The 12,055-nt window shown below is 40.2% G+C and overlaps 1 protein-coding gene and 1 non-coding gene across 2 annotated transcripts; both read right to left on the bottom strand.

Moving 5' to 3' along the window:
• Window positions 1-2,761: 2,761 nt before the first annotated feature.
• LOC113446600 (olfactory receptor 6N2-like) lies at window positions 2,762-3,703 on the bottom strand. Its single transcript, XM_026716335.2, has one exon. The coding sequence runs from the start codon at window positions 3,701-3,703 to the stop codon at window positions 2,762-2,764; it is 942 nt and encodes a 313-aa protein (XP_026572120.2).
• Window positions 3,704-10,146: 6,443 nt separating this feature from the next.
• TRNAR-UCU (transfer RNA arginine (anticodon UCU)) lies at window positions 10,147-10,220 on the bottom strand. Its single transcript has one exon. It is a non-coding gene; the product is annotated as a tRNA-Arg (tRNA).
• Between the last annotated feature and the right edge of the window lie 1,835 nt (window positions 10,221-12,055).

Raw genomic sequence — 12,055 nt, 5'->3', positions numbered from 1 at the left:
CTCCATTATGTCTCAGTGTGTTTTTGTGGATCAAGCCGGTGATTTTGCTTTTGTGGAAGCCGTTGGCTGTCAGTACTTTAGTCAGGGTGCATAGTTCAGTCTTTATGTGTGTCTTGTCTGCCAGGCGTTTGGTTCTGGCGATTAGTGTTTTAGCCATGGAGTTTATCTGTGCTGGGTGGTGGTGGGATTGGGTGTTGAGGTAGCAGTTAGTGTGTGTTTTCTTCTGGTATATGGTGTGTCCTAGTGTGCCATCTGTTTTTTTGTAGATTAGTACATCTAGGAATGGTAGTTGTTTGTTTGCTTCTGTTTCCATGGTGAACTTGATTTTGGGCTGTGTGCTGTTTAGGTGTGTTAGGAAGTTGTTAGGAAGTGTGTTAGGTGTGTTAGGAAGATAGATAGATAGATAGATAGATAGATAGATAGATAGATAGATAGATAGATAGATAGATAGATAGATAGATAGATAGATAGATAGATAGATATAGATATAGATATAGATCAAGGAATATATAAATAATGCATGAAGAATAAATAACCCAAGGATTACAGATCACTTAACTATCATTTCTTGAAGTGTAACCAGTCAGCTTTTGGTAATGTGGTATAAATAATCAACTCAGGTGTTTAGGGCTAAGTTTGATGTCTTGGATCAATTTGTCAAATGGGTTGGATCCAATCCAGTACTGAGATTTGATTCCAGTTGATCAAACTGTTCATGAATCCATCTCCTATCCTGACATCTCCACTTGATTATCAACAGCTTGTGTAAAATAGAGGAAGGCTATCCGATTGTAAATGACACTCAATACCATCTTAAATTTCTTTGTTGTATTGATAAATCTAGCTAGGAATAACTAGAAAGCACCATAAGAAGAAGAAAACAAGCATAAAATATCAGCTGCCAAAGTTATTTACTCAGTGTGAATTCCTGAGATGGGAGACATTCCAGAAATGGATAATTGATATAAAAAAAAAAGAATAATTGAAAACAGATTACAGAGATCTCAAAATCTGGAGGATAAGCTTTATTTAAATTCATTTATCTGCAGAAAGCATACATTCATGCAAGTGTTTGAAGTGGGATTATTTTACACTGTTATCTCAGGTAATCTGTCACACGTGGAGTGTTGAATTATTGAGCAAATAATAATTCTATACTTTTTCTAAAACATTGATGGGAATGTTTGCAGAAGCTATTTCAGTTCTTTCTTGTGCAGTTTAGTTAGATCTGGTAAAATCAAATGAATATCCTTCATTAGCCTTTATTTTGAATCATCTCTTTTATTACATTAACTTTTAATAATCTGGAATAGATTTATGTTTTAATAAATCTCTGGGTTGAAAACCTTAGATAGCATGTGTCCAGGGAAATTTAGACATGGAAATTGGACTGTTTTAAATGTGCCCAATAAAGGATAAGTTACAGAAAACAAATTCTCATTAGTTGCATTTTTAGACAGGAAGGCTCATGGATACTATGGAGAATATGAATTCTAAATTAGTTTTAATAGCAACAACATAGCTTGGTATATGGAGGAAAGATCACTCCGTTTTTACATTGGTTGTCCTGTGTTTTCCTCTGACAAGTGACTATTTTGAAGAATTTAGTAAGTGGTGAATGCTCTGTCTCTGTGTGTGTCTTCTGTTGGTTAAAATGGATTTATTGAGTGCTGCAAATCATCATAACTTGATGGTATTTATGTGAGCTTAATCTCTGATGGATGAGATTATCATTGATGACCAATTAGATCTTATGAAAAAGAATATAGCACCAGTCCAGCATGGTTGACCACAACTAGAGTACTGCATCCAGTTTTGGTCACCACATTATAAAAAGATGTTGAGACTCTAGAAAAAGTACAGAGAAGAGCAACCAGTATTATTAGGGGACTGGAGACTAAAACATATGACGAGCGGTTACAGGAACTGGGTATGGCTGGTCTAGTGAAGAGAAGGACCAGGGGAGACAGGTTAGTGTTCCAATATTTGAGACGCTGCCACAGAGAGAAGGGGGTCAAGCTATTTTCCAAAGCTCCTGAAGGCCAGACAAGGAATAATGGATGGAAATTGAACAAGGAAAGAGATTCAACCTGGAAATAAGGAGAAACTTTCTGACAGGGAGAACAATCAACCCATGGAACAGAAGTTGCCCTCGGAAGTTGTGGGAGTGTCATCACTTGAAACTTTCAAGAAGAGATTGGACTGCCATTTGTCAGAAATGGTGTAGGGTCTCCCATTTGGAGGGGGGTTTGGACTAGATGACCTACAACGTCCATTTCAACTCTGGTTATCTATTTTATCAGGTTGCAACAACAGAAGAACATCACAATACACCCCAATGTCTGTCATCCAGGTCATAGTTATTCACCTTCCTTGAGGGTGTTTTGCTTCTCATCCCAAAACATCTTCAGTTAATCGATAAGAAGGGAAATGCCTTCAAGGAAAAACAAACCAAGTCCAGTTGCCTCTTGATAAAGCACCCTTGGAACAATGCACCACAAGATATATGCAAGCATGTATATGTGTATGCAATATAAATACTGTATACACACATACATCTCTTCCCCACCTGTTGTTCTTCAAATCCTGGTCATGCTGGTGGAGACGATAGACTTGGTAATTCAAATAATTGGCCTTTTGTGCTATAAATCTGAGCTGTCAATTTGACCTTCATGCTGTCCACCTCATCACCAGCCTTAAGTTTAAATTTCACCGCATATTTCATTGTCGATCGCTCAATCCAAAGCCTGTTCCAAGAGATTCAAGGTCTGAGAAGGCTCCTTGGGTGAATTCTCCTCTTTATTGCCCTTAGGATTTCTTCGTTTCGAAGGCTATAAATTATGGGATTGACTAATGGAGTTAGGACAGCGTAGATCACCGCAAAGGCTCTGTCGTACTCTAAGGAATAGCTCGTCTTCAGTCTCACGTACATGAAAATGATGCTTCCAAAGAAGAGGAAGACAACCGTCAGATGTGATGCACAGGTTGAGAAAGCTTTCTCACGGCTCTTGGCGGTCTGGATCTTCAAGACTGTTTGGATGATATTAGCATAGGAGACCATGATGAACGAGAAAGTCACTAGAATGATGAAAGCATTGACCGCAAAGTCAACCAGCACGTTGATTGAGGTGTCGGTACAGGCCAAGCTGAGCAGTGGTGGGAAGTCACAGAAGATGTGTTTGATCTGGTTTGGGCCGCAAAAAGGTAACTTGGAGACCAGGATGACTTCTGTGATGGGACACATGAAGCCACAGACCCAGCAGCTGGCTGCCATCTGTGCGCACATCTTGGTTGTCATCACTGAAGGGTATCTCAGCGGCTTACAAATGGCGAGATACCTGTCGTAGGCCATGGCAGTAAGCAAGTAGCATTCAGTGGCTCCAAGAGAGTGGAAGAAGTAAGTTTGAAGGAGGCACCCCATGAAGGATATGCTTTTCCTTTCACTCACCAGGTTAGACAGCATCTTGGGAATGGTGGTCGCCGTGTACCAGATCTCCAAGAAGGAAAGGATACTGATGAAAAAGTACATGGGTGTATGGAGGCGGCCGTCGGTGCGGATGACCACGAAAACCACCAGATTGCCAAAGATGGTGGAGAAGTAGATGAGGAGGAGCAAAGCAAAAAGGAAAGTCTGGAGGTGCCGAAGGTGAGGAAATCCCACAATGATGAATTCAACGACTTCGGTGTGGTTGTAGCCTTCCATGTTTCCTATGGTTCCCTCTGGATAGCAATAGATCTGCAGGATTACAGGGACAATTAAGCCACAAAAGCAGGACTAGACAAGTTGTTTTTGAGAGGAGCAGAAATGCAAGAGGATCTGCTGGTTTTCCAAACAAAGCTAGTTTTTGATCATTGGCACAATCAGAGAAGAACCTTAGGACCAACACTGAGGTTGTTGAAGAGCATCCCTCCAAACTCAGCAAAGTTAGCTTATCATTAAAAAAAAAAAAAGAATTAATATGCACAAGAGAGTAAGATTGCTAAACCCAACTCACCTAACTGTCTTCAAAGTATCCTACTAATTACACCTTTGTACAGCAAAAAGAAAAATCAAGGGATTTTCCCAACGTGTTTGGGAGAAAAAAAACAGTAGTGGAACTACACGAACCCCGCTGCACTATTATTTCCAAGATGCTTTAAAAACAACAAGTGTTCTTGGTATTTATTGGTGTTAAAAGTCAAGATAGGCAGAATTTACACTTGTACAATCTAGTTTTGCTTTGTGTTATTTTTCTCTCGAGCTTTGGCATAAAAGATCTTTATTCAGAATGGAAGCATTTTGTGCGAAAGAATGTCAGGAACAGAATCGGAAGAGCTCACAACGTTTGCACACTAATAACCATTCTTAATTCAGTTTTTTTTCCCCCCTTCTAGATGATATTTGGAGGGCTGGCATTCCATGAACCCTTGCTGATTTGCAAGTTGTAATTTCTGTACTCCACTTGCTTTAAAATACCAAAAATTATGCACTTTAACTGCAGAATGGTCTATCTTCAGCAGCCGAATCACATCTTTCCATAGATGAGTAGAGGAGAGAGCAAGTTTTTCTTTTTGATCCTGAGTTTGAAGGACTTCGGCTGCCTTTTTGTTTTTCTTTCAATTTCAGCTTTGAGAAAACAAAACAGACATGTCAGAAGCAGAACTGAAAAGGTGTTCAGACAGGTGAAGCCAATTTTCCAGTATGTTGTAGGGTACCCTTTCCAGAAAATCTGATTCCATATAAAATTGCAAGGAGGAAAAGTGAAAACAAGCAGTCGTACTTGAAAGGATGGGTATCTGGCATGTTGGTTCTTTGTTTAAAAATCTTCAAAGGAAATGGTTAATTAGCAAAAAGAAATAAATGGGTGAGCACTTACCACTACCCAAACTTCATACTCCTCTTTTATGAAAGCGATGAAGAGTTCTGAGAAAGGTTTGAGATCTATCTATCCATCTATCTTCTCTTACACTAAATCAAATCTGGAAATTATCCTAAGATCTCCATTTATGTCTTCAGGGAGAGAAGGGGGCTTAGGGTTCCAACCCCCCATGACTGGGTCCTTTGGGTTTTTAGGAGAAAACAGTTTTTTTCCCCAGCACGACACAAAGTCCTCAGTGGTTCTTCCATCCAGCTTGAAGAAATCAACAAGTAATAGATATATCCATCCTTCTGGTCTTAATTCAAATATAGAGACATATGTATATGTGTTTATATGTCATGTCCCAGGTCTGGACTTGTATATAAGGAGCTAAAGTTGAAAGATCTGCACTACATCCAAGTTTTTTTCTGAAGTTGATGGAGGAATTGTTCTCATTGTTATATGGCTGTGCCAAAACTGAAGTTTTTGTATTTATCTGGAACACAGACACATTGAAGTTTGTACCAACTTTTGTAATGCACCTTATGAACTCTTTTTCTTTTTCTCCTTCTCCTTCTCCTTCCCCTTCTCCTTCTCTTTCCCCTTCCCCCCTCCTCCTCCTCCTCCTCCTCCTCCTCCTCCTCCTCCTCCCCCCTCTTTCCTCCTTCCTCTTTCCTCCTCCTCTGAAGGCAGACAAATGCTTATCTTATGAGAAAATGAATGGAAACCTGCACTAAATTTGGGGGCTGATATGAAAATAAGCATGGATATTTTTTGGCAGTTGTCGGTAAAGAATTGCAAATGGGTGTAGAACAGAGATAATGCAGCAAGAAAAAAGATGAGAAACGAAATGAAGTAAAGCCGAGAGGTCCATCCATCTCTAGTTGCTACCGACCCAGTGAATAATTGTTGAAGAATTCCAAAGGTTTGAAAACCACCATTCAAAACAATGAAACCAGTGCCAGTTGCACCATTCGTGGCCCTGCCATATTGTGGCAAAATGCTTGAGAATGGAGTCAGGTATGGTGTGAAATTTGTTACGCTCCTCCCAAGGCCGCTAGCTTGATGACTTTAGGACATTGTCTCATCTCCACTGTGATTTCTCTCAACTATCATGAATGCCATTTTGGATTTGTGTGTGTGAAAAGGGATGAAACCAAACCATTAAATAGTAAAGGATCGGGCTGAAAGGTGAAAGTGGAAGCAGTATGTTCCACCCCATATTTGGGTAGACCAGGTTACCCTGATTTAAAAAAAAAACCCCACATAAATAATAAAGCTATCTATCCAATTGGCCATTGAAGGAAAGGAAAGAACCGTTTTCATGCATCAAAATGTTTGAGCTGATTTTTCCAGGAAAGATTCTGTTGCAATAATTCCAAAGATATAAATCGGGGGGTGGAATTCTACCGGTTTGAACCGGTTCTATAGAACCGGTTGTTATGATTCTGCGCAGTTCAGAGAACGGGCAAATCGTGTCCTTGGCTGGCTCCACCCCTGCCCGCCCACCCCTTCACTCCCCACCCAGTCAGTCCTGACATCGCCGATTGCATTCTTCCCGCCAGTCCACTCCTTAAGGTATTTCTTTCCCCTCCTCCCAACGATCAGCTGTTCCTAGGATCAGCTGTGCAGGGATTCCCCTCACTCACTTATTGCTTCACCCAGGTGGCTTCCCTGAGGCCTGGGAAGGCAAGAAATGGAGTGGGGAGGGCAGTTATGCTTCCTGGGAGCAAAAACGACCCCCAGGAGGCTTCCCTGAGGTCCAGAAGACCCCCAAAAATGGGGTGGGGGGGGTTGCTGCAAAAAAAAGAAAAGAAAGAAAAAGAAGAAGAAGCCACGCCCACCCAGTCACATGGCCACACCCACCTAGCCACACCCACCTAGCCACACCCACAAAACCGGTTGTTACAAAATTTGAATCCCACCCCTGATATGAATGAGAGATTACTGTGTTTTATAAAACAAGCTTAATCAAAGCAGTTAACATTTAGGAAATGCATTTGCATAACCTGCGCTAGACGGCTCATCTTAATGTTAGTTTGTTGGAAGTGTAAAACCGATATGCTCCAATGGAGGCTCTTAAGAGACCACAACACACTGTGTGAATGTGGAGAGATACAGAGCTCGGCCTATCGGCTGGTACCAGAAATGCGTGCCAATAATGACTGAATTTTGGCCAATGATAAAACCAAGAAGGCGCCTTCATTCTGGCATTTTAAAGTTTGATCTAGACACTGGAGAAAACCTTGGTTTGGGTTGTAGCTTAATATATTATGCGAATTTGGTCCATTTGGCTAGCGATAAATAGTTGTACAAAATGGATGAATTCAAGAACTAGAATTAAAGATATTGTGTGAATGCAATTGTTGATAACTTCTTTCAAAACCATGGAAATCAGATCATCAAACTACAATCAGTAGGAACTGCGTCTTTCTTCCCAGTAGAGCTTTTGTTGTGTTCTTCATTAACAAACACTTATGGGATATCTTCTCTTAATGAGTTTGTTTTCTCTGTCCTCTTTCTTCCTCAAGAGGAAGCCAAAATCTCATCACCCACATTGGGGACTTAAGTGTTAAGGGGTTTGTTTGTAAGGAAACAAGCGAAATGAACTTCACGTTCAACTCCCTGTTTTAAAAGGGTAAGGCCCAGCACGACTCCCTTCCATTCCCCCACGGAGTAATTAACTCAACCCAATTAACATGGAGAAGAAATAAATACAAAACTTTTCAGGGGGAGGAGTTAGAAAAAGTTTGTGGAAGAAAGAGATATATGGCCACATGTGGCATTGAATTCACTGGTAGGAAGTGAACGGTGAAGCAAGCCTTAGATGGTATTTCTCCTTCTTTTAGAATTAGAATTAGAATTCTTTATTGGTCAAGTGTAATTGGACACACAAGAAATGTCTTGGCGCAAATGCTCTCAGTATACATAAAAGAAAAGATACATTTGTCAAGAGTCAAGAATCATCAGGTACAACGCTTAATAATAGTCATTGGGTACAATAACCAATCAAGTTTTGGCCTACTTTCCTATTTGTCTTTCTCTGAAAATACGCCATGTGATACATAACATAGACCAGGACTCTCCAAACTTGGCAGCTTTAAGACTGGTGGACTTCAACTCCCAGAATTGCCCAGCCAGCATGACTAGCTGAGGAATTCTAGGAGTTGAAGTCCACCAATCTTAAAGTTGCCAAGATTGGAGGCCCCCGACATAGACTGATGGTAAGGTGCAAGGCTCCATAGCTTTTTCAACCCCTTGAAATGGCTTTGCAAATGGCTTTGTTTTACTGGAGGTTTCTAAGAAGAGATTGGGCAACCATTTGTCTGAAATGGGGTTGGAATAGAAGACCTCCAAGGTCCCTTCTGTTATATATATCCTTTCCCACAGGCAGGAGAAGCAGCTATGCATCCAGGCAAATGTTGATACTTTATTAATCCTTTGCTTTCCTCCAGCAAATCCAAGACAAAGCTAGAAAGGCCATTTTGGCCAACATATTGCTTTCCAGAGTGGCCAACTAAATATATTTCTGGAGACATGGAAGTTTTAGGTTTCTCTTCTTGACAGTCTTTAACAGCTGCTCTCTAGCTTCTACATGAAGACGTTGGAGGCAGTAGCCATATAACATTTTATTCTCCAGCTTTTAGCTTCCATCATTCTTCTTCTTCTTCTTCTTCTTCTTCTTCTTCTTCTTCTTCTTCTTCTTCTTCTTCTTCTTCTTCTTCTTCTTCTTCTTCTTCTTCTTTCTTCTTCTTCTTCTTCTTCCTCCTCTCCTCCTCCTCCTCCTCCTCCTTCCTCTCTCTCTCCTCCTCCTCCTCCTCCTCCTCCTCCTCCTCCTCCTCCTCCCCTCCTCCTCCTCCTCCTCCTCCTCCTCCTCTCTTCTTCTTCTCTTCTTCTTCTTCTTCTTCTTCTTCTTCTTCTTCTTCTTCTTCTTCTTCTTCTTCTTCTTCTTCTTCTTCTTCTTCTTCTTCTTCTTCTTCTTCTTCTTCTCTTTCTTCTTAAGCTGGGGAAAAAGAAGTAACAATGGAGCTGAGCATCAGACAAGAAAATCCAAATCAGTGGAGACCATAACTTTATTTAGGGCAACTCAGGTTGTACAAAACAGTTGGATGTTTGGGAGTTCCAGGAATAATTCATTAGACGCGGGAGATCAATGCTAGAATAACACCTTTTCTTGAAGGGCTCATTACTCCTTCTTCTTCAGCTTTACTGTGGTGCCAGAAAACAGCCTTATGGAAGCTTTGTCAACAATGTTTTTCAACATTGCATTGTGATTGCAGATTGTAGGTGCTTTTTCCTTAAAAACCGGCAGGCACGTAGATTCCACATACCCTCCACTGGATTTTGGACTTAATGAAACCGGAGAGGGAATTTACCAGGGCTTGTTTGGATTCCTTGTCATGAAATAATGGCATAATTCTCTCACGAACTTGGAAACACCAGGCTGAGAATATGTGTGTTTTTGTGTGTGTTTCTTTTAAAACGAAAAAATAAAAATGTCTAGGGAGAGGACTTAAATACTTGGAAGCACTGCTCCACATCTAAAACATGCCTTCGCAACTCCCTCTGCGTTAAACAATTCAGAGAAAAAAGGCAAAATGATTTCATAACCTTTTTTATTTTCTGACAGGAGAAGGAGAGATGGCTGAAATTTCATGAGATTTGGAAATCTTGGCAGATTGTCAGTGTTTTAGGGAGGCAGTGAGGCATTCAGGGTCTGGAAAGGTCACCGACTTCTGAACCAAATAAGCTCTTCAGAATATTTTACTGGAATGTCTTCAACCAGAGCCAGGAGGTGGAAACCCAACAAAGAAAATGAGGACGAGTAAATCCTACATTCTAATTTAAGCAGAGATATATTTTGATGAAATGATTTCAGTTGAACAGGGAAAGGTAAACTAGAGCTACAGTATATCAGAAGCAGAAAAGATTATTAAAAAAGGACACCTTTTAAAACATTTAAGAAATCGCTCTTTCAGTGCCGAGTGAGATAAAAACAGGCAGTAAAAACAACATAAATAAAACTCCAGTGCATTGCTAGGTTTTAAATATAGGAAGCAATAATAACAATCACCTTAAAATGATAAAGGCCTCCACCAAAGCAAAATCAGAAAGAAACACAAAGGAAAAAGCATTTGTGTCATGTAAATCTGGCATAAATGTCTGAGAGAACGCAGACTGCCTGACCCAGGGGATTTGAGTCTTTGCCGTTCATTTTTCCTCTTCCAAATCCTCCAGAATTAAATAGAAGCAATCAGCTTCTCATGCTCCGAGACGAGCGAAAAATTAAGACACCTGTCCTGGAGACCATCTCTGCCGGGACTCGAACCCGGAACCTCTGGATTAGAAGTCCAGCGCGCTCGTCCATTGCGCCACAGAGACCTCACCGCAAGCTCAGCATCAGGACCAGAACTGAAAAAGCACATACCTTCTGCATCACTGCTGAGCAATTTCAGCATCCTTCTATTTCTGGGTAGCATTGTTGGGGAGCCAGAGAGAAAACCTGGAGCCGGAATTTTATTTCTTCAATTCATTGAATGGATCTCTTTCCACATTCCCCCATCCTTTGCTTTAACAGGGAAGAAAGGGAGTGGGTCTAGGAGGAAAATTCTATATATAATTCATTGGGTATTCTTCATCTCTATCACACAGAGAGGAAGAGACAGCAAAAACCTGGAGCCGGGATCGAAATCTCTGCTCAGCTGATAGCTTCCAGTTCAAGATCTCTATGTCCAGCACCACGGACAGCGCAAAATGCGCAGCTTTGAACATGACAGCATTAATTCTATTTCAGTGGGGTTTTTTTTGCCAATGTTCTCCTCAGCCTGGTTATAATCAAATGCAGAGAAGCACTTTGTAGCATTCATTAAGGAAAAAAAAAACCAGAAAAGAAACAGCCATAACAAAAACAGAAGGATCGCAATTCTTAAATACCTACCACAATTTGTAATAATACTTTGCGTCCAGATGCTAACAGAAACCATGGACAAGACTAATATGTCATTAAATTTAGATTGGCAGTGGATTTAAAACCTGGCAATGTGAAGAAGTTTGGATTCTCCAGAAGAGAGCCGCTTTATTTTAGAAACGGATCAGGTTCCAATAGAATGTTAAAACATAAAGTTCTTTATTTGGGTTTCAAATGCTGTGTGAAGTGAACCAATATGGTTGATATTCTTTACATTTTTGGCAAAAAGGAAACACAAACCCATGATTTATTGCTGTGTCAGTACCTGGAAGAGAATAAATGGTTCTAAATTTTCAGGTTTACAGTTCCAGGTTCCAGATTTTTGTAAAGGAAGTCCAAAAGAGAATTCTGATGTGGCGGAACGTTTGACCTTTCACACCACAGTGTCATACATAGGAAAGAGTCAGGGTTTACTGCTCGAAAGACAATCGGTGTAAATAAGCATGCTTATGTTGGACCTGAATGTATGGAGGGCATGACCTAGTTTGCCACCTCCTCATCAGGAGATTCACCATTATGCTTCATCAACACACAATGGAAATAGTCGTGTCTCAATTGCAGTGAAGATATTTATTGTCCTTCCATATGCAAATAATAGGGAGCAGAAATTTCCTGGGTTTTTTTTCAAGTCGGTACAAGAAAAAATAATAATGAAGGGGGGAAAAAAACCCCTCTCTTATAGTACAAGTGGAGAGAGTGGATTATTTTGGAAACTTATTCAGTCATTTCTCTATTTCCCATCTCCTGTCAAAGCTCTGGATCGACAATAGATGCAAAAATTGTCGAAGTTAGCAGAGATGGCTAAATTGGCTTCTTTGATCAAGGAAAAAAACCCCACAAAAACTTTTGTTACTAATTGGAAATGGCTTCTGGACTTTGTGCTTGAGGTAGAAAAAAAAACCCAAAACTTTGATTTTGGGTTTTATGGATTAGACAGATTTGTTGTTAGAGAAATGGCTAGTTTAAATTATGATGTAAAAATAAAAAAGTTGTTACCCTATTCTACTGCATCAAAGGGAAATCAGTGCCTTTTCTTTCTTTCCCCTTCCTCTTTTACACATTTTTTCCTTCCCTATTTTTCCTGCTATTTGCATTACATATATTTTGTATGTTATATTATAAACCAATAAAATTGCTTTACAAAAAAAAAAAAAGCTCCATTATTGGTGACCCCATGGATCTATTTTCTGGGTTTGCACAATATACCACAACATAAATGTGACAAATAGGTGGGGTTCAGACAACAAAG

The sequence above is a fragment of the Pseudonaja textilis genome, chromosome 16, assembly GCF_049901715.1.
Source record: "Pseudonaja textilis isolate UNSWEBS1 chromosome 16, rPseTex1.2, whole genome shotgun sequence".
NCBI classification, from domain to species: Eukaryota; Metazoa; Chordata; class Lepidosauria; order Squamata; family Elapidae; genus Pseudonaja; species Pseudonaja textilis.
This window is presented reverse-complemented; position numbering and strand designations above follow the sequence as displayed.